Below are 23,110 nucleotides of genomic sequence, written 5' to 3'. Positions count from 1 at the left end.
TGCAACCAGTGATAAAAAAAAACAATGAGTAGGCTTTACACTTAAATTAAAGATGAAATAACTATCATTTTCTTATGACTATACACACCCATCGCCTTATATTACCGTCAACAATTTTGAAGAGAGCATCAGCTTTGGAGTATGACATCCATCATGTTACACTGATTTTTATATTAACAGAATTACTATTAATGAGCAGTTCAAGAAATATGATCCAGCTGATGGCAGGGAATGATTTAAAGTTAAGGAAATAGAAATATAGACTCATGAGCAACGGTCACTAATTTTTATTATTCTGGGAAGCATTATTCTTCTGACTGATTTCAACTGAAGTAAAATGGCTTATAAAACTATTTAACATTCTACTTAAGAGTGTTATATCTGTGAGAAACTAAATTCAAAACAGCCTTTCTAAACAGGAAGCATTATTAAAACTTTCAAAACACATTGTGACATGTAAAATTAAATTGAAGGCATTTCTGTATATCTGCAAAAGACAAAATATGGAAGAGAGTGATGAGGGCACAGCAGATATGAATAAAGACAATACTTCAGGGCAGAACGAAAGTACAGCAGGAAGGGCGTCTGCTCTGTGGCTGGCACAGATCATGTGGTTTGATCCTGAAAACCCCAGAAAGACCCAGAGATCGCCAGGAGGGAATCCCTGAGCAGAGCCAGGAGTAAACCCCGAACAGTGCCTGATGTGGCCACCAAAATCAACTTAATAGTAACAATAACAATGTCAAACACAAACAAACAATAAAAATGTTGCCACAAAGAGGGTTGAAAGAGTCCAGTAGCAGGGATGGAGGTGGAGGGATTCAGGCAATTCAGTGCTGGGTGTGGCCTCAAAACCCCAAACCCCTGATACTCTCGGAAACCAATGTAATTTAACGAAATAAACTAGAATGAAAAAACTTCTCTCCAAAAGGTACAATCTCAGATTCAGTAATCCTGAGCCATCCATGAATTCACAGAATTAACCCTACATTTCAACTTGGCCATTGACTATCAATAAATCATACTAGATATTATTTCCAACTATTACAAGAAAATTTAAAGAAACATAGTGTCTACATACTGCCTGGTGGTGTTCTGGGTTTACTCCTCACTCTGTACTCAGGGATCACCCCAGTTAAGGCTTGGGGCACCAAAGATTAAACCTGTATCAGCCAGCTGTGTGCAAGTAATACTAATACTCTCTAGCACATACTGATTAGTTTATGCTGGTTATTAAGAAAGAAAACATATCACTAAGCAGTGTCATCTTGATTTCCAAAAGAAAAACACTGAAGACTATATTGGGGAGGGGGATAGCACTGTCCTCCCGTTTTTCATTGATTTCCTCGTGAGGGCCCAGTAACGTCTCCATGGTGAGACTTGTTACTGTGGTTTGTATATTGAATATGTCATGGGTACCTTGGCAGGCTTTGCCGTGGGGGCGAGATACTCTCGGTGGCTTGCCGGGCTCTCTGAGAGGGGCGGAGGAATCGAACCCGGCTCAACCAAGGCAAACACCCTACCGCTGTGCTATCGCTCCAGCCCAGGGGAGGAGGATGAAAGAGAAAAAAAATCATAAATTCCAATGATGACCTGATATAGTCCAGTTAACAAAGATGAAATGGCAACTTCTTATATGTGCTCAATGTACACATAATAATAATTTTTTTAGCAAATTCACAAAAATTAGCAATTTTATGTAAGGCAAACTGTGTTTGGCATATCGAATACATCACAGGGAGCTTGCCAGGCTCTGCCGTGCGGGCGAGATACTCTCGGTAGCTTGCCGGGCTCTCCGAGAGGGGCGGAGGAATCGAACTCGGGTCGGCCATGTTGGCTGCGTGCAAGGCAAACGCCCTACCGCTGTGCTATCACTTCGATATGCCAGACACAGTAACAACAAAGTCTCCAATGGAGACGTTACTGGGCCCGCTCGAGCAAATCGACGATCAACGGGAGGGCCTTTACCTTTACCTTTTACAAAAATTAGCAAGTCAATTTTCTATGCAAGAAGCATAGAAAACAATGGCTTTTTTGTGGGGTGGGGGGTCGCTCAGCTACACACAGCTGTGCTGAGAGAATCACTCCTGGCAGGCCTCGGGGGACCAGATGTAGTGTCAGGCTCGAACCCACTTGACTGTGTGCAAGTAAGCACTTTACCTGCTCTACTATCACTCTGGCCCACAGTTAAGATGACATGGCAGATCACACCCAACTACCAATTAACCAGAACCAGAGCCCAAAGTATCCTCTGCACCTCACAAATTGCAGACTTCAGTAAACAAGACAAGGAGGAGATCCAGGCTTCTCTGATAAGAGGAAGGGTGTGGAGGAAGGGCTCCCAGGGAGCTGAGGAGCAGACAGAGAGGACGGTGTGGAGGGGCATGCCCTTTATTTTGTTTGGTTCTGCAGAGCTGGAAATTGAACCCAAGGCCTCAAACGTGTAAAGCAAAGGTTCGACTCCTGAGCCACATCCCTGGCCTCAGTTCATGCCCAGAACAAACACTTAGCTTACACAGAAAAATCCCAGCCTCAGAATAGGCGGTGACAGGGGAAAAAGAACAGAGAAAGCATTTAACTAACTAAAACCCTGAACACAGCTTCTCCAGATGTGTTGACATTACGAAGTGCACTGACAACAGACAAACTGCCAAGTCTCAGACCTGGGCTCCCATGCATGGGTGGGAGGGGGCGGGTATCACAGGTATAAAAAACAGGGACCAACACCAACCCAATACGTTCTCTCTCCACAGTATCTGAGTCCCCGCATCCCTTCCGCTACACAGCTGACACAGCAACTGCAAATACAGCCTGAAGTACCTTCGTAAGTCAGCTGAGGCACCAATCCAAATACCTAAATGAAACACCAGCGTGAATCTCCTAAGAAACAAAACCAGTGTTGCTCTCTCTCAATAACAGACAGAGTGAAGAAACTGGAATTAAAGAAGGGCCTGCTAGGCAGATTGCACAAAGTGAGCCTGCAGGGTGTGGGTCAAAAAACAGTAAGTACATGTATTTAAGTAAAAATGTAGAAATTTAAACTAGCAAATGGGCAGAGAAAAGATACATGACAAATCCAAAATATCACAAAGACAGAACATTCCTACAGAATCCAAGGGCAAAGACATGGATGACTTTATGTCAAATAGGAAGTCCAAAACTGCAATTAAAGAAATGCAAAAACGATTGACAGAATATCAAAAAGTCACTTCAAAGAGCAACAGGATAAGCAGAGAAACAAAAGAGATAGAACGAAACTCAGGGGGGAAAAAAGTGTTGAGAGATAGAAACAAACCAAAAAAAAAAAGCTAAAAAAAAAAAACCCACCACCAAAAACACCCCAAAGGCAGATATTGAAGCTCTGAGTAAGAAAATAACAGATTCAGGATCCATAGAACTCAATAAAGGAAATCAAATGCACAGAGAAAACCATGGAAACAGGGTAGACTAAAGGGATTGTTTATCCTGCAAGAATCTCTTTCAGGTATGAGGAGAAGAAATGAAGGCCATCACAGAAAAAAAGTAATGGACTCTGCCAACAATAGAGCACCCCCACAGAAAGCTGTTATTTGCGCAGTAGGAAAAAGGTTGGGTCACATCCAGTAGTGCTCAGGGGCTACTGCTGGCTCTATCTTCAGTGGTAATTCCTGGCAGTGCTCAAGTGAAGGTATGCAGACCCGGAGATCAGGCAGGGATCAGCTGCATGCAATGCAAGCATTGAAGCACTTTAACCCTGGTACTATCAATTTTGAGCTTGAAACAATATGCTTCACCAAAAAAAAATTCTTTATATAATCTTTGAATTAAGAAACAGAGATCCTAGAGAAAAAAAAACTAATATGAGATGGTTACCATATAAAAGGTAAATGATAATAAAGGCAGAGAGAAGGGGGACCTTTGACAATAAGGCAGGGACGATGACACTGGGCTGGATGTACTGGTGGAACACTGCATGCCCGAAACCCCACTATTAAAAGTATTGTAAATCAGAGTGCCTATACGAAAGTTGGGTAAAAAACTAGAATATGTGGGAAGATACTAAACATAAACGTTCTCACAACAATAATCACACTTAATACAAATGAACTATACTTGATATGCTATCTGTAAGACTAAGAATCACTTTAATCTATAAAAATAGATTTAAAACTAGTATACTTTTATCAGTTAAATGTCCAGTTAAAAAAGTTAAAGTTGGGCATTCTATAATGGTAACAAATCCAATATAACAAGAAAACTAGTTATTAAAAGATCATTTAATAGGTAAATAAAATGGAATAATTACAATGAGAGCCCGGCAAGCTACCGAGAGTATTGGATATGCCAGACACAGTAACAACAAAGTCTCCAATGGAGACGTTACTGGGCCCGCTTGAGCAAATTACAATGAAATAAATAAATATATGATAATAAATGTTTTAACTTCCTGATGATTTGAATAGTTGCTTGAAATATATCATGCAAATATAAACACACTTAAGGGGGGGACATTCACAATACACAATAGTTGGGGAATTAAACATCCCTCAGCACTTACAGCAATGGAAAGATGATACAGAACAAAAATCACCAAGGAAACAAAAGTTTTGAAAATACTCAAAAATAGGTCAGACGAACTTAACAAATACATAAATAGCATTCTAAGGAAAACAACATCAAAATAATGCAAATTCTTTTCTAGGCTCAATGAGACTTCTGTTGGTACATAACTCAAGTCTCAATAAATTTAGGAAAATCACACCAAGCATTATATCAGATTCCCAAAACATAAAGCTAGAAATAAACCAAAAGAAGAGGGTAAATTACAATTATGAAGAAAATAAGCATCGTGCAGCAAAACAACTACTAGGTGAATGAGGAAAACAAAGATGAAATAGCAAAATAACTGAAGATGAACAAAGATGAAAATACAGCATATCAGGACCTAGAATATGCAACAAAACAGTACAAAGGGAAATTTTTTTAAAGTAAAAATCTAGCAGCTGGGATAGAGAAGTGAGCCCTAAGTCAATGATGGTTGGAGGGATCAGTCTGGATGGGAGATGTGTGTTGAAAGTAAATAAAGGACCAAACATGATGGCCTCTCAGTATCTGTATTGCAAACCATAATGCCCCAAAGTAAAGAGAAAGTATGGGGGAAATTGTCTGTCACAGAGGCTGGGTTGGTGTGGGGAGGGGTGGCGGGACTGAAACTAGGAATATTGGTAGTGGAAAATGTACACTGATGGAGGGATGGGAGTTCGATCATTGTATGACTAAAACTCAATCACAAAAGCTTTGTAACTATATGTCACGGTGATTCAATTAAAAAAATTGGGATTGGGGCTTGGGATGGAAACATGCCAAATTTGGTGGTATGAAGGTGTAATGGTGATGGGATTGGTCTTTGAATACTAAATGTGATAAAATATTGTGAACCACATTATAAAATAAAAAAATGGAAAAAACAAAACAAAAACAGCAAACCTAGGATGGGTGAGCTAGAGCAGGGCTGAAGGCACCAACCCATGTACAATACCCAGTACCATGCATGGCCCACTGAGTAGTGCAGGAGTGATCCCTGAGCACAGCGTTGGGAGTAAAGCCTGAGCACTTCCAGGAGTCCAATAAACCAAAAACCAAAACTCTATACAGGCCTATCTCAGAAAGTTAGAAAAAACAAATCTAAGCTAACATCTAGAGGATCCATGAAAAGAGAACCATCTTCTCTATAAAGATAAGAACCCCAAAAAAGCACATCCATAAAAAACATTAGCCACAATTATAACAATAATGGCACAGCCTACTAGCAATGGACAAATATCACAAGTTTGCCTATAAGGAGGTAGAATAATGTTGCTATAATATACTGAATAAAACAGTTCATTGTTTTCTCTTTCCATCTCACTATTTCCATTCCCAAATACAAGTTTGTTATGATAACAGCTTCAAGAGTCCATTCTTGTTCATCCACAGCAAACGTACTTCCCAAATAATGATAAGGAAAGAGAAGAAGAAAGAGAAGTGAGATGGTGTTAAAGAAAAGACACTGCTATCTATGTTGAGTGACTCTTACCTGGGCAATAACCTTAAAAATTAGCAGCACTACTTGTTTATTGGTTTGCCTATGCTAAATCACAGTGCTTTAAATATGACACATGTTGATAGAACTGAATTGGTCTGCATACTATAGAAGAGGAAAAGTATCAGTTTCCCAATCAATAGGATTGCAAGCCAAACTCACTACTTATATCAAAATTAAAGTATTGGATGAGTACCCCAAATTTGATTTTTTATCATTTCGTCACCCCTCCCCTTCCCTGCCTGGTGGCTCTGGCTCTGGTCCCCCCACCACCCCCGCATTCACAGCTGGGGAGCTCCTCCCTCTCAACTCTGCATGGAGGCACACAAGTTATTACTTTGGGGCGTTCCCGGGATCACTGACATGCTCATGTGCCAGACAAGTGCCCACTGGAGTTGCACATCCAGCCACAGCACTCACACATCTGTTAGCTGCAGGGCTTGAGCGAGTCCTAAGCCTTCCTGCGGCACTCAGACACTCTGGGAGAGGTGCAAGGACTGAGAAAGTCGAGCGACCAGACGGTAGGGATGCAAACTCAAGACCACATGTTCTCAAAGCGGGCACTCTAAACCCTGTGAGAGTCCTCTGGGCTTCTACCTGGCGTTAAATCCTGTCTACCTCCATGCGCCAGGCAGAAATGAGCAAACGATTAGAGAATACATTGTACTGGGCACACAAGCCTGGTGAAATGCAGAATTGACAAGACATTATTGTTCTATAAATAACACCAAGATCAGATTTAAAAAGAAACCTATGAGTCTTGAGATGTGTGTACATGTGTATAGACACAAACACACATATAATATATGTGTGCGTATGTGTGTGTGTGTGTGTGTGTGTGTGTGTGTGTATATATATATAGAGAGAGAGAGAGAGAGAGAGAGCGCGTCTAAGTGCTTGGTGTTACACAAGCACACAAGCAAGGTAAGTGCTCTACTAACGAGCTACATCCAAAGAGAGCTAAAGATTAGTGATAGAAGGAACAAGTTTTAGGAGACAGAAATGGATGGATTCTCTAAGAGAGGAGGAACTATCTTCGAGGACAGCTAGTAACTTCCCATATCTAGAAAGAGAAGCAGAGACTGAGACTTTTGCAAAGATGTCTGTTGTGGACAATATTGTGTGTGGCCCCACCCCTAACATTTCAAGTGCTAAAACTCCACAACAGAATGTGATTACATTGGGACATAGGACTTGTGTGGGAATAATTAAAGTCAAATGAGGTCGTAAGGATAGTGCAATCATCAAATGGAAATAGGGTTCATTTAAGAAGAGGACAATAATAACCCCCTCATTCTTGTCCTCGCAAAGACACAGAAGAAAGGGCATGTGAGGACACCATGAAAACACCCCACAAGTCAGAAAAGGGTTATCATCAGAAACCCATTGTATAGCACCTCAGTCTTAGACTTCCCACCTCTATAATTATGACAAAATAAAATTTTGTTGGTTCAGTTACCTATTTTGAGGTACTTTCTTTCAGTAGCCAAAGAAAAAAAGATAATATTTAAAGATAAAATGTCCTTCGATTAACCTGATCACACAAAGTAATGAGCAGAAGCTTTATAAAAATGGTATCAATCAATGGGTACACACAAAGACCTCAGAATGTCGAATACAATTGGCCATTGTGAAGATCATTTTTAACAATCTAAAATATTTTAGGACTGTGGTTAAATTGGAGCTCGTAAAGACAAGAGACAAAAGTGTATGTCTAAATCAACGAAGAGTTACTTCAAAATATCAGAAAGTGGTCTTCACTTTGTCGTTTCTCCACTTTTCTATTCTTGAGCTTAATTGAATTGAAACTTAAAAAAAAATCAATGAAAAATTAAACTAATCCGAGTACATCAGGGATGACCTATAGCTGCAGTGAGGAGAATTTTGACCTAGTAGTGGAATTGCAGTGGTAACAACCAGAGGTACCTAAAGCTTTTTTCTCATGGCCTTCCTGATTGGAATTTTAAATACAACATCAACACTTTTGCTGATTAGATAATCAGAATGGTGACACAAAGAGTAAATGTCAAATGAACTTATCCATTACCCATGGAGGATAATAGGGTAACAGACAGATGAGTGTATGTATATCAAAGATAAGCACAGATATACATAATTAAATACAAATGGATCTGTATCTACACTTATGTACATATATGTATACGCAAATATACACAAATCTTTAAGGCAGAAAATGCACAAACCCTAAAGTTGAATCATATTAAAAATAATACTGGGCAGGGATGTGACTCGGCAGCAGAGCACCTGCCTCAGCTGAGTGAGGCTCTGGGTTTGGCCCACAGCACCACAGCAGCAAAACATAAAAATAGAAAAAGACAAAGGACTGCACAGTAGAAGACTCACAGGCAGAGGTAAAGTACAAATAAAAAAGAGAAGGACAAATACATTGATGTCACAGAATACAGCGAAATGCTGCATGGTGGAGACCGTCCATACAGCAGGAAGGTGCCTGCTTTGCATAGAACGACCCAAGTTTGATGCCACACACCACATATGTGTCCTGACCTCTGCCAGCAGCAAGCCTTGAGCACAGCTGGTTATATTCCCCCACCCAATCAAACAACAACAACAAAGCCCCAAAACTAAAGAATGCTAGGACTAGAGAGAGTGGAGGGATAAGACACCTGCCTTGCAGGAATCTGCCCAGTTCAATTCCTGGCACCACAAATGGTCCAGAGAACACCACCAGGAGTCACCTCTGAGCAGAGTCAGGTGCAAGGCCTGAGCACCGCCAGGCATGGTCCCCAAATAAATAAACAAGCAAACGAAAAAGAATGTTAGGCACAAAACGCGGCATTGCTGCAAAGGAACAACAAAAAAGTTATGAAAAGTCTAGAGATTCATCAGGTAATCAAGAATAAATACATATAATCAATAAATATTTTAAAAACATTTATCTTACCAATAACGAAAAAGTTATCAATTTCGAAAATTTTGTGGTTTAAATGTGGTTGCTTAAAACAAATAATAGAAACCATTTTATAACTGAACCCATTTTGAAATCAACAAAACTATTTGATAGACTCAAATACAGATAGAAACAATTATGCACAATGACCAAGTGTCTAGAGTTATATTCAATCTAATTCTTTATAACTTTAAAAATTAATTAACCAACCTGGGCCACTTTAATTGAATTCTGGGTAGAGCCACCGGCATGATATTCGACTTTGAATTTTTTTACAAGTTCATCAAACCTATGAGGAAATCAAAACAAGAAAAAATAAAGTTAGTATTTGACAGTTATTACACAGTAAAATTTTCTGTTTAGAAATGCATTAAATCATAATGGGTGGAATTTTAAAAATTATATAATGTTGAAAGTATCTAAATACACGGGAGGCAGGCTAAAAAGAAAGGAAGTAAAGACAAAGAGCAAGTTTATTAAAACCCCAAATTTAAATTTTCCCGTAAAAATGCTATATGAACATAAATAACACTGTCCATCATAATAATAATTTATCTGCAAAGAATTGTTCACAGAAGTGAGCTTCTAATGGGTGGGGAGGTTGGTATATAATATGGTATATATGGAAATATGGTATATAATATAGTACATATGGAAATAATGGTGAGGATGTGTAGTACTGAAAGTTTGTATGCATAGAACCCCATAACAGTATTTTAAATCACTGTGTTCCAAATTTTAAAATTTGAAACAATGTGAGTGGCTTAAAAGTTTTTCAATTAAAGCATAAATATAGAGGAATAATTAAGTTAAAGCAATAAATATTTAATTATGTTCATCTCTATTCTCTTGTACCTTCTGCTAAATACACTTGTACCTTCTGCTAAATAGCATAAATACACTTGTACCTTCTGCTAAATAGCATAAATTTTAGGAGTATTAAGGATGAGTAGTTCATAATTTAAACAATCAGGAATTTATGTTGGCTTGCTTGAATATCTTCAAGTTGCTCAGTGACACAATTTCTCTAAGATGACAAATACATTCAGAGAATGATGAGCTTAAGCATTGATTAGCCAAGACTGTGGCACCTAATTAAAAACAGCAAAACTTCTCTCCAGAAAAACAAAAATTCACGACCTGGAAACTTTTATTTACAAGACTCCTACCACTAGACACACTCAACCAAGGAATTACAGAAATTGATTTAAGTCTCAAGTTAGCTAGCATTTATTAATCTGGACAACAAAACAAAATCACAAATGACAAGTCTCCGTGTTAGCATTCTATACACAAGGAAAACATACATGCATTTTAATTCCAAGGGATTTACAACATTTAAGACAAAAAGGATACTCATAAAAAAAAGAGAGAGAGAAAACCAGAAATTAGCAAGTTAGCAAATAACAAAGCATATGCAATGTCTAATCCAAACAAGGAAATAAATTAGGGATGTGAATACTAAAGAAAGATGTATGTCAGTGTTTTCAAAACTTTGAAACTTAAAGTACAGAGGTGGATCCTGTTATTAAAATCAAAACTGTCACTGTCCTTCTGTTATTCATCGATTTGCTCGAGTGGGCCCAGTAACATCTCCATTGTTACTGTGTTTGGCATATCGAATACGTCTCGGGTAGCTTGCCAGGCTTTGCCATGCAGGCGAGATACTCTCGGTAGCTTGCTGGGCTCTCCGAGAGGGGCAGAGGAATCGAACTCTGGTTGGCCATGTTGGAGGCTTGCAAGGCAAATGCCCTACCCGCTGTGCTATTGCTCCAGCCCAAAATCAAAACATTTTGCAAAATTTAAACTGTCAAGAGCGATAAATATAACAATGCTTAGGAGGAGGGAAAATGGAATTATTTTTACTCCAACATCATGAACTACCTTGGAATCTCATCCACAGAACCCTGAAACGTTAATGAACAGAATTAGTATTCCTGCCCTGAACTATGACTGCAAGATCTGTATACACAAATAGGAACTAGTGCTAGTAAGTACCTGAGAGAAGGATGGGGCAGATTCAGGGAGGATGGAATGAGAAGAGTTAGCAGATGTTCCCAGACCTATTTGGCTGACCTTCCCCTTAAGAGAAAAAATATTATCCAGCACCCCAGTGGAACTCTTCCTTCTTTAAAAGAAACAAAACAAAACTATACCAAACAAAAACCTTTTTTTGGTTTCAATGGGCTGGAGCAATAGCACAGAGGCAGGGTGTTTGCCTTGTGTGCAGCCAGCCCGGCCGAGCCGGGTTCAATTCCTCCAGAGAGTCCGGCAAGCTACCTAGAGTATCTCACCCGCATGGCAAAGCCTGGCAAGCTACCTGTGATGTATTCAATATGCCAAACACAGTAACAACAAGTCTCACGATGGAGACGTTACTGGGCCCACTCGAGCAAATTGATGAACAATGGGAGGACCGTGTTTTTTGTTTGTTTTGGTTTTAATACTATTAATACTGGTTTCTCACAGACATAATCGCAACACCACACCCATTACCAGTGGACCCCTCTCCTTCCCCCAAGGGCTGCAACTCTCCTCTGACCTTGCCCACCTTTATTGTGGCATCAGTCCACATGCACTGCTGGTGGACGTGTCCTCTGCTGTGGCCTCTACGGAAAGCATAGGGGATTCCTCCAAAACACGGGAATAGAACTCCCGTATGACCCCAACATAGCAATCATTGGGATCTAAACCCAACACAAAACAACCACTAATTCAAAAGGAAATATGCACATCTATGTTCAGCACTGCACTTAGAACAGTCAGGATATGGAAACAACTCAAACACCCAATTTACAGATAAATGGATTAAAAAAAAAACAAGAAACAGTTTCAAACTATGGAAAGACTGTAAGTGAAAAATATGAAGAATTGCTTAACACCTTTTACCAAGATTCAACGAGTTTTCTTTTGGGTAGGGGTGAGCTGCTTAGTGGTACTCCCAGCTCAAAGCTCAGGAGTCACACAAGCAGAACTCAGACAAAGTGGTACAGGGTAAAAACTTGGCCCTCTCACCTACAACTCCTAGGCTGCAGCCTGCTCAGCTACCTCCCTCGCCCCAAGATTAGTGTTCCCAAGTATCTCACCTAACCAGGACATCAGTTCAGCACAAGGGCCCAAGGAAGCAATGCTGCCCTGGTGCTGGAGACCCCTGAAATACGTGGGCAACACTGCGTAGTACTGGGGGCACTGATGAATGGGAGACCAAGTGGTACCAGCAGTCAAACCTAGGATAACATTAGTTTGTCCTTTCTCCCTTGCCACAGGGAGCTTATTTGGTTATACCCATCGCAGTTCTTTTTTTTTTTTTTTAATTTATTTTATTTTTTTTAGTTTTATTTTTTTTGCTTTTTGGGTCACACCCGGCAATGCACAGGGGTTACTCCCGGCTCTGCACTCAAGAATTACTCCTGGTGGCGCTCAGGGGACCATATGGGATGCTGGGAATTGAACTCAGGTCAGCCGCATGCAAGGCAAACGCCCTACCCGCTGTGCTATTGTTCCAGCCCCGCCCATCGCAGTTCTTCAGAGACACTCCCATTCTTCTGTTTATTGGAATATAGGTCTAAACATTTTGGGCTTAACATCCGGTTAGTCCTTTCTCCCTGGTTTCAGGGACTTCAGTTTACTGAAAAACACCATCATAATGCTCCCAAGGCACTCCCATTTCTCTGTTTATCTGTAACCTCTTTCTTTGTGCTCTGCTTCCCCAAGTGGTCAATCACCTTTATCTCCTAATCAGACTCTGTTAACTTGTAAGTATTACTATTCTCTTCTTCTTATGTCCTTTGCATAGTTACTTCAGAGCAATGTCCTTTTCACATAGACACAGGAAGACAGTTAATGCTATGCTTTTGTAACTTGAGAGTCAACTGACTCCAACGATATTCACTCCTGGGCATCTATTTTCTCGACTTAAGCTTCAGTTGCCCTTTGTTTTTAGCACCCCAAAAGAAGGGTCCAGACGAGGGATTAGATGGACCCAGGGCAAGCTGTGAGCTACCATGGCATCAAAATGGGCCATGCCAAGCGCCATAATACTTAACTATATTAAGAGATTGGTCAAGGACAAATTCTGTCAAGATCCAAAAAGTAACAACTGATTAGGACCCTGCTAGGGTTAGGAAAGACTAGTATGCCTGAGCATTTAGTACGAGATCTATGGCGAGATGTCCCCAGGAGAGCCATCCTATCAGCTTAATGTATCTCTTATGTGTCCATACAATATGACTGATAGTATTAAGAAGTAGAATGAAGATGAATGTTTAAATGGTTGTTGAACTAAGAAAAGGAGAAACACACCCATAGATGGTATTTCACCCTTAGGTAGGTCATCTTGCTGCATGAAAATCTGTCCTAGAAGAAGCTTCCCCTGGGGGAACATCCCTTGATTGTGTGACCAACACTGATGTGTAACTGCTACCCCAGCCCCCTCATGATTGGGAGATAACTAAAGCTGTAAGGGGGGGAGGGGGTTGAAGAATGGAGGGAGAATGCAAGGAGAGAATGGGGGAGAATCAGGAAGGGAGGGTTGGGGGGAATCAGAGAAGAATGGAGACGAGACTAGAATAAACTGCAGTTTACTGCAAACCACCAACCGGCCTGGTCCTCACTCTCCTCCTTTGTCCGCCCATGGCCATTGGCGGTCCTGGGTGAGAAAAGTGGTGCAAGACCACCGAATGCAGACGGCGAGAGAACCGTGGCTTTTGTATTCATTTTTTGAATACATAGTACCAGCAGTCACACCTGTGTCAGGCACAACCAAAAATGCTCTTCCCGTATTTTAACAGTCAGCATGCTTTCCTCTTACATATTTAGTTTTCCCCGAACACTACTGGATCATAGATAATACACTTAAGTTAGTTGCAAAACTTCATTAAGAACTTCCTCAGAAATTACCTGATTTTATGGTTTTATACAGAAAACTCCAATTCCAATTCAACACAATAAAAAGGCACTGTCTTTTTTTCTTCCTGGTTATTTCTCTTTTCCATCCTGCATCTCTCTTCTTCCACAGCACACGGAGGTCCAAGACAGCAAGGCTGTCTTTACTAGACAAGTCACTTACATGATAGGCACCATAATTAAAAACAAAAAACTCAGGAATGGGACACTGAGAAGCGGACCTGCCTGATACTGCTCTATGTACAAGTCATGGGTTGGGCACTGAGCCGGGCCAACAGAGCTCTTGCTAGCCAAGTCGGGTTGGGGGACACAATATGAATGGGGTCTAACGAGGGTTAGCTGCATGTTTGGCATAAGTCATAACCCCTGTACCAGCTCCAATTCCTAAAAGGCCTCACCCTCCCTACATATTATTAAAAGACATTCAAAAGACATAGTCCAAGGTGAAGAAAGACAGAAAGAGAAAGAAAGAAAGAAAGAAAGAAAGAAAGAAAGAAAAGGGAAAAAGGAAATGAAAATTTAAAGTTTAATGAGCATTTTTTTCGTGTTATCTGATATGAGGAAAACACTACTTGAAACAAGAAGGATTTCATTTCATGATGATACTCTATAATTTAGAACTCTATAATTCTCACATGAAAAAATACATAAATAAGAAAAATTACAAACAGAAAAATGCCCACAAACCACTATTTACAATTTCTAGTTCTAGCTTAGGATAATTACTTCCCACTTTCGCAGTAACTAAATCCACTCTTTCATCCTAGACTTGGGGGAAAAAAAAGCCGAGTGAGAGCTCAACAAACATCAGAACATTGCACTAACATGACCACAGTATAGAAACAAATATCAGTAATCTTGAACATTTCCTCAAAGAAGACATGTGACGTGATAAAGCACAAGCAAAATCTTCACGGTAAAACTCGGCAAGGAAAAAATAACTTCCTTAAAAAAGCATTCTGAACTGCCAAGCTGAGTTTTTGATGAAGCTCTTTCCTAAGCTTCTCATCTAAACAAATAATAAATGAAAAAAATCAGTAATTCTAAACAGGTTATACTTATTAAGACCAAATGTTAATAGAATAACGCAGGGGGAAAAAAATCCATAGGCAAATTGTAAGATTCAAAGCTTTGAAATCTTTTACCACAAATGTTTAGTGAGGTTGAAAAAAATTCACTTAAATGTCAGTTTGATAAAAGCCAAAAGAACATTTTCCACATGTGTTTATATTTAAGCATATTTTAAAAAGATGGAAAAAGTAACAGTCATTCAAAATTAAGGTTAAGCTATTAGTTCATAAAGACTGTAATTTAAAGGTATTTCTCCAACCTCTAATTTTATTTTCTTTGATAAGAAAGTAGTTTTAAGTGTGTGTTGCTTAGATAACTCCTTACTCAATTCTGAAGTGTTTTAAGGTTTAATTATTCCCATTTATAACCCTGAGGATTGACTGACACTTCTATTTTTTTGGCACATGAGATAATCAAATATTGTTGAAAAATACTTTGTATGTCAGTGATTAAAATATAAGAAGTTATTCTTAAATTCAGATGCATAGTTTGTATCAGGCTCCCACTCATTATAAAAACAAAAACACTGCCTGGGCGAGAGCTCACGGAGCTAGAGCACATGCCTGACACACACGCCTGACACGCAGAGGCCTGGCGCTTCGTGTCTGTCACCACGTGAACTCCAAACACCACCAGGTGTGGCCCTGGAGACTCCTGAGCACTTCTGTGTACACGGGGGTATCCCCCAGAAACCCCAGGCTTTGTGTGGGAGTCCTCCTGCCTCAAAAATAAAAACCCACAAAAGTTCACTAAACCATTTAACCTTTTTCCTGAAATAGTGAAGTTGTTTGACATACAACCAGGAAAAAGCCACAAGTGAGGAAAAGAGAATTTCTGCAGGCCACGGCTCTGAAGTGGAGATGTGTGCCTGGCCTTCTGGCCAGCTGAGAGACCAGCCATATGTCCACCGGCAGTTCCAAAACAGAGTACACTTTCCCCTTCCTTGGAAGGCCGGCTTTCAGTTATTATTTGCGTCACAAAGCCCATAGCTTGGATGTCAGATGTTATTTGTATCACCAGCCCATGCTTTGTAATGGTTTCATTTCCCTAATCACCAAAAATTCTAGAAACATATGGAACGGATATGGAGATAAAGGATTTATTTAGGCAACAATTAATTTTCTCCACAAGTTTTAAGATTTCTGCTTGTTATTTGTTTGGGGGCCACACTGGGCAATGCTCAGGGCTTACTCCTGCCTCTGTGCACAGGGATCATTCCTGGTGGGCTTGGGGCTTCATATAGGGATCAAACCCGAGTCAGCTGGATGCAAGGTGAGCCCCAAACCAACCTGCTCTACAACTGCTCCAGCCTCCGAATTTTAAATAAATAGCTCACATCAGAAACACTCCCATCAAACATGTAAAACGTTACCAAAGCGTAATAGGGAACTTCTGATTCTAGGAAGCTTAAGCTCAGTCAAACACCTTTATGGAAAGTAATTGGAAATGTCAGATAAGTAATCAAAGACGTCAACCTACAGAAGCAATGAGAATCAAAGGAATCCATTTCTCAGGAGGTGAGAATGGGGAGCTGTTTCTGCAGCATGCCTGAATCAGAGTCAGCAGCGGCGGATCAGGAGACAACATCTGACTTTTGGGGAACCTACAAAAATGCACAGCTGGTCTGCCCCACAACACGTCCTCTGAATTCTGAAAATGAAGGTAAGCTGAGATGGCAAACCAAAATCACCTGAACTGTAGAAAGTGCTCCTATTGTCAGGGAGAACTTGAAAAGAATAAAAGACTACAAGAAAAGGAACTAAAACAGAATTGGCAAGAAACATGGGCCCAAAGAAGTGTCATTAACAGATAAAGATAAAAAAAAAGATCAAGTGAACCTATCAAACTCAACAATCCTAAACTTTATTCAGCCTGGGGAGGTGGGGGAGGGGACCATGGTGAAGCAGTCTGGGTCACACCTGGCTGTGCTCAGGAGAACCACATGCCATGCAGGGGACTGAAGCAGGGACTGCCATATGAATGGCAAATGACTGACTCCTGCTGTATTTCTGGGACTCTGACTCTTGATTTTTTTTTAAGGGGACCAGCCTTCCTGTCACTTCAATTAACCGCAGAGAAAAACCCTGGTCACTCTGCTAAAAGATACAATCTTAAGTCCACAGTTCTTATATTAAGCGTCCAGCAAACAATCAACAACTGATACCTATGCAAAGAGGCAAAAGAAATAGATCAAAACAAAACAAGAAATGAGAAATTTAAAAAAATGATTCAGCCTCTGGAAATAAAGAACTTAAAAGTCGGTGTGATGACATTTTTAAGAAAATAAAGGATGTGAAAGTTGGATCAAAGAATAAAAAAATCTGAATAATTAAAATTATTCTTAAAAATAAATGAAACACCTAGAAGTGAATGATTTGATATAAGAATTTAAGAATTCACTGATTTCATTTAAATTTAGCCAATGCTATCTCTGTCTACAGACGAGTTAGATCCAGACATAAAGGGGTGCATCCATTTTACATGAAATCCAGGATCTCTGGTGAGAGGACCCAAAAACACCCGAGCACCAGTACTCTTTGTACATGAGGAAGAGACTAAAGATTCATTCAACATTAGGGAATATATATGGCTGGAGAGATAGTACAGTAGGGAGGGCACTTGTGGGCATGTGGTTAACCCAGGTTCACTCCCTGGCAACACATACTGGGGCCCTGAGCACTGCCAGGAGGTCTCAGAGCACAGAGCCAGGAGTATGTCCTGTGTACCACTACTTATGTTCCCTGCTCCTGCATTCTCAAAAATAGAGTAAAGAAGATAAAGTAAAAACTCAGTAACCAAAAACTTTAAATTCAATAGATAGGTTCAATAGCAAAATGAAGAAAATAGAAATAACTCAGGTGCCTGAAAAGAGATCAATAAAAATGTTCCAGTCTGAACCACAGAGAGAAATGTGATTTTTTTTTTTAAACTAAGAGTCGGGTTCCTATGAAACAAGAACTATCATTTATGTCATGAGAGTACCAGAAAGAGGAAATCCAGTGTCAAAAAAATATTTGAGGTAACAGTGGCTCTAAACTTACCTAACTTGATTAAAAACAGGAAGATACGGGCATTAAAAAGTCAGAGACCCCAAAGAGGAAAATCTCTAAGACACCAATGACCAGACAAAAGACGGATGTATCCAGAGACTAAAGCTGGGTAAAATATAAAATTTAAGAGGAAAAGGCACCAGCGGAAAGAAAAGGAAGCAGCTGCTACGTATCAGAAGTTAAGATTTTAAGAAGAAAGGAATATCCACTACATTCAATTTCCTTAATAAGGACATATAAGACAAACTTGATATAAATTTTTATTGAAATCTGATTTCAGGGAAAGAGTAGTATATAGGGGTTGAGCACAGAGCCAGGAGTAAATCCTGAGAACCACAGTTTGTTTCCCTTCCTCCTGTATTCTCAGAAGTAGAGTAGAAAATAAAATAAAATGAAAACTCAGTAACCAAAAAGTTATCTTGTATGCTGACCCCTTAATGCTGGGGCGGCAAGGGGGAGGAGGGTGTCAGCCTCAGAGAGCTGGGCCCTTCAAAAACAGGATGAGAACACTATTCAGGTCACCCAAAGAAGAATCGAAAGAGCTATGCTTGGAATATCACGCTCCACTCAAATGACAGAAAGAATGTGGAGTTCCAACTTCCGTCGATGGTCAAGAATCAGGGACGCTGTCTCATTTGCCAAGGCATCGAAAATCAAATTGGCTGGACACATAATGAGATTTGGGGATGACTACTGGACTAGAGCCATTACCGACTAGATTCCATGGGACGTCAAAAGATCACGTGGCCGCCCACCCACGAGATGGTCAGACTTTTTCATCAAGTCCTTCAATGACTGGTTTGAAGCTCTTTGTATTCCAAGAACAAACAGACGCCACTGGGCTACACTAGCACATGACAGGGACGAATGGAGACCTTTCTGGTGCCTTTTCGAGCAAATCAATGAGTAACAGGATGTCAAGTGATCAAGTGATCAAGTGCTGCTGACCCCTGGTCAAATCCCTGGCATTACATATGGTCCACCAAACCCAGCCAGGAGTGATCTCTTAGCACAGAACCAGAAATTAAACCCTAAATATGGGCAGGAATGGCCCCAAAACAACAGCCACAAAAGATTTCACATTTGAAGTTCACATTTGAACTTGGGGCTAAGTTTACCAAGAAATTAAAGGGCCAAAAGTTAGGTATGTGGGAGCCACGCCCACAAACCACCTCTGGCTCAGCTATAAAAGCTCATTTATTGGTCTTATTTCAGAGACCCATAAATAAATCTCGAAAGAGATCAAAAGCAGCAGTTAATCTCAGTCCTGTGCATGGCTGAACAGACCAGGGTAAATCAGAGGAGGGCCCGCCCAAGCAGAGTCCCCAGCAACCACTTGCTTTCACAATCCAAAATTGGTGCCACACCCTAGACTAACTCCACTGTCTCAGGATGGACCTCACCAAGATATAATCTGCTGAAAACTTGGGTATGTGGGTTTTTGACTAAAATCTCCAGACTTTCTGGGGAGTTGGTATGGGCTACCTACTCCCTCTTCCCAATACTCCTGGAAGCACTGGCAGTCACCCCCACAAACCAACTCTAGCACCACCAGGTAAGCTCTACTACTGGCCTTGCTTCAGAGACCCATATATAAATCTCAAAAGATTAAAAAAAAATAGATAGCATTCTCTTAGTCATTAAAATTAAAGGCTTTGCACCTCACCATAAAATTTGCTTTTAAACCTACTGATTCAATATAGACTTCCTTTTGGTCATTAGCTGACCAAAAGGAAGTCAAGCTGACCTCGTTATTAATATGCACAATTACATTTTGGTTCTTGTAATAGGGAATACGGGGTAAGGAGAAGGACAAGGGAGCTACTGACCGTTTATTTCAGAGAATTATCAGTGGTTTAGAAAACAGTACAGAGGTAGAAATAGATTTCCACAATAAAGTGTTCTTTAAGGGTAAAAAAAAAATTAAGGGCTCTGGTGTTATACAAGTTTGACTTTAATTTCATTCTTAACTAATTGTCTACGTGGGGCAAGTAATTTAAATAATGAGATTTTTAATATGACTTTCTCAATTAAAAAGAATAATATTTAAAGCATAATATTTAAAGCACAGTGCTTGACATACTGGGCATATATATGTGCTAAAAAACATTGAATGAGTGATTTAAAGGATAAATTCTTAAAAGTACACATTCCTGGAGCCTGAAGTTCAGTGGGAAGGGTAGGGTGCTTGCATTGCGGTCGCCCCAGGTTCAATCCCTGGTATCCAATATGGTCCCCCCCCCCCCGCCCCCACCATCATCACCAGAAGTAATTCTTGAGAACTGCTGGGTATGGTCCAAAAACAAAACACAAACAAAAAGTACCTATTTGAGAGTGTATTCTACCACTCTCTATGTATTTTATGAAAATTTTTCTTCAATACATAAAAAGGTGACTGCCATTGAGCTGGATGCTACCAATGTCCCAAGATACTTATTGATAGAAAGATAGGCAAAATAACTTAATAAACATTGTATTAGAGAGAAATTTCACTGGCAGTCAAATTTTAGATTAGCACTTAGATATATTATCTGATGAGAAAAATATTAAATCATTTCTAAACAAGTGAGAAGATACAAGCTTTTCCTATCTGCTTTTCCTATAGGCTCAAGATGAGGAGGCAAATATGTGTGTGTATAAGATACTATCTCACTCTTTTCGTATAATTTCTTCCTATCTTTCAATTAGCATAAATATTATCAACTCCTGTGAAGATTATGCCAGTGCCTTTATCACAGCAAGTACTCAACAAATGTCACCAACTATTTTTATAATTGTAGAGGAGTAACTTACTGATTTTGTGGAGAATTAATTATACTATCCTCTAAAAAGAACTAAATGATTGACATCTTTAAAATTTTAAATTCAAAACTCCCAACATTTTAGAAAACGTTTGAATCAAATTATCCTCAGTTCCTACTTTACTAAGCAACTTTACTAAAGCCTTCTGCATAACTGACTAAATTAGCCAGAAGAAACATATATAAAACACACAATAATGTTGATTGAAAACTCCAACAACACAATGTTTTACCTTATGTTACCTTATGCTACCATAAATCCAATTTCCATTTAGATATTGCCTTTTAAATGCAAGGACTTTGAAAGTCTATCAATGTGAAAGCTTTATCTTTTGCATATCTTTGGAACAAAAGATATTCAAACCAATAGAAAAAGTGTTTGGATACTAAAGGGATGTTTTCTTTAATCTTGCAAATACTACAGAGATTCCAATAAAGAAAACCACAAGTTCCTGAAGTTTAAAACATCTGGGGAATATTTTAAGATATTCATTCTTAAGAGCTCTAAGAACAGCCTAAAGGGTAGAAGATAAATCTGCTCTAAAAGTGGAAGTGTGTTTTTAATCCCACTGAATATAAACAGACTTGAAAAAAAAAAAGAAAAAAGAAAATTATAATTCAGAAGCAACATACCAAGAGACAAAATTGCCCCATAGAAGAAAAATTTAAAAATAAACACTAAGGACTCAGTTGTAAAATATACAGGACTTAATTCGAAAATAATCTTGAGAACATAATAATTTCATTGATATCTTAGCACCTAGAAGTAACAATTAATCATCCTATGTAACTGCTAATGGGTGATGAATTCAGAATACAATTTTCTTCTCCCTAAAAGTTATTTCTCCACCTAGAAATTCTCAGAGAATAATAATGAAATATCAGATAGAGTAGAGATAGATAAGCTATTCTGTATTTAAAAACTGAAGATGCATATTTCTTTTTTTTTAATTGGATTTTGGATTTTGGTGCCATACTTGGTGGTGCTCAAGGCCTTCTGTAAATAACTGCCTGAGGGGCATCTGTGGTACCAAGCACAGAACTGGAGCCAGCGTCGAGGAAGAGGAGTACCTGAACCCCTGAACTAGGGCTCTGGCCTCAAAGCTGTATGTTTATCTTGCATCAAGTTAAGAAAATATTAAAACAAAAGTTGGTTCCATAAAAAGATTACGTACCCAAACTTATGACATAGGATGCATCAAGGCATCAGATTAGACCTAGGATTCTAAAACTCACGGTATTTAAGTCTCACAGTACTTAAAAAAAAAAGTTCTGGGATCAGAGAGAGTATAGGGGTTAAAGCAATTACTTGTATGCAACCAACTGGATTTGATCCTCGGCACCGCATATGGCCATGAGTACTGACAGGAGTGAATGAAGGGCCCCTAAGCACAGAGGTAGTTCCTGGATACCCACAGGAGTGTCCCAAAGTTCAAAACAATAAAAAAAAAAAATAGAAAAGAGAAATTTTCATACTACTTATTATTTGGAAGAACGTATATTTTAAAAACAGTAAAAATAACAACACGGGAATCAGTACAATATAGAGCATATGTTCTTTTTGGTATATACTGATTTTCAAAAAGTAAAAAACTTAAGCAAAACATAAGGTTAAAAAGTCAAGGCACTGAATTTCGAACATATTCAACTACTACTGAAGTAGGTTTGCTGTAGGATACCCTTGTAAGATCAGCTCTTCTGACATAACTCACAAGGGACTCTCCTTCCAAAACACAAAAAATTTAAATTACATTATGCAGACAGTAAACTTTTCCAAACTTGAATATTTTAACATTCTCTAAAAACAAGAGCTCTACAATGAGAATAATGGACAATCATTTAAATGCACAACAAGATTCTGATTAGACGCGTAATTAGTCCTTCAAGGAGGGGAGAAGGACTAAGAAAGAATACTTTGTAGAAAACAAGGTAGTAAATATTTTAGACTTTGTAAATGATGAGAAGCAGTCAAGGATAATACTTGTAGTTGTAAAACAAAAGAAACGACAAGTTAAAGTTTTTATTTAAATGAAATTAAGAACATAATTCAGTAACACCTTACTGTTCCCCTCCCCCCCCACCCCTTTCCAGGACACACCTGGCAATGCTCAGCGATACTCGTGGCTCTGCACTCAGGAATTATTGCTGACAGTGCTCAAGGGACCATGTAGGATGTCGGGGATAGAACCTGAGTCAGCTGCTTGCAAGGCCAACTACCCACTGTATTATTGCTCCAGCCCCACACTTTTCTTTCTTTAGCTGGTAATAATCTATAAGGCCATGCTAATCTATA

General features: G+C 39.4%; 1 protein-coding gene across 2 annotated transcripts in view; it reads right to left on the bottom strand.

Moving 5' to 3' along the window:
• Nucleotides 1-23,110, bottom strand: part of ADK (adenosine kinase) — a 509,577-nt gene that overhangs the window by 323,509 nt on the left and 162,958 nt on the right. For both annotated transcript variants that reach the window (XM_056113429.1, XM_056113430.1), the window contains exon 4: nt 9,201-9,279. In XM_056113429.1, the coding sequence (XP_055969404.1) occupies nt 9,201-9,279 (79 nt within the window). The remainder of the gene's footprint in view (nt 1-9,200; nt 9,280-23,110) is intronic.

Source organism: Sorex fumeus, unplaced genomic scaffold (assembly GCF_029834395.1).
Source record: "Sorex fumeus unplaced genomic scaffold, SorFum_2.1 ptg000020l, whole genome shotgun sequence".
In the NCBI taxonomy this organism is placed as follows: domain Eukaryota; kingdom Metazoa; phylum Chordata; class Mammalia; order Eulipotyphla; family Soricidae; genus Sorex; species Sorex fumeus.
Note: the sequence above shows the minus strand (reverse complement) of the source record. Positions and strands in the feature narration are given on the sequence as shown.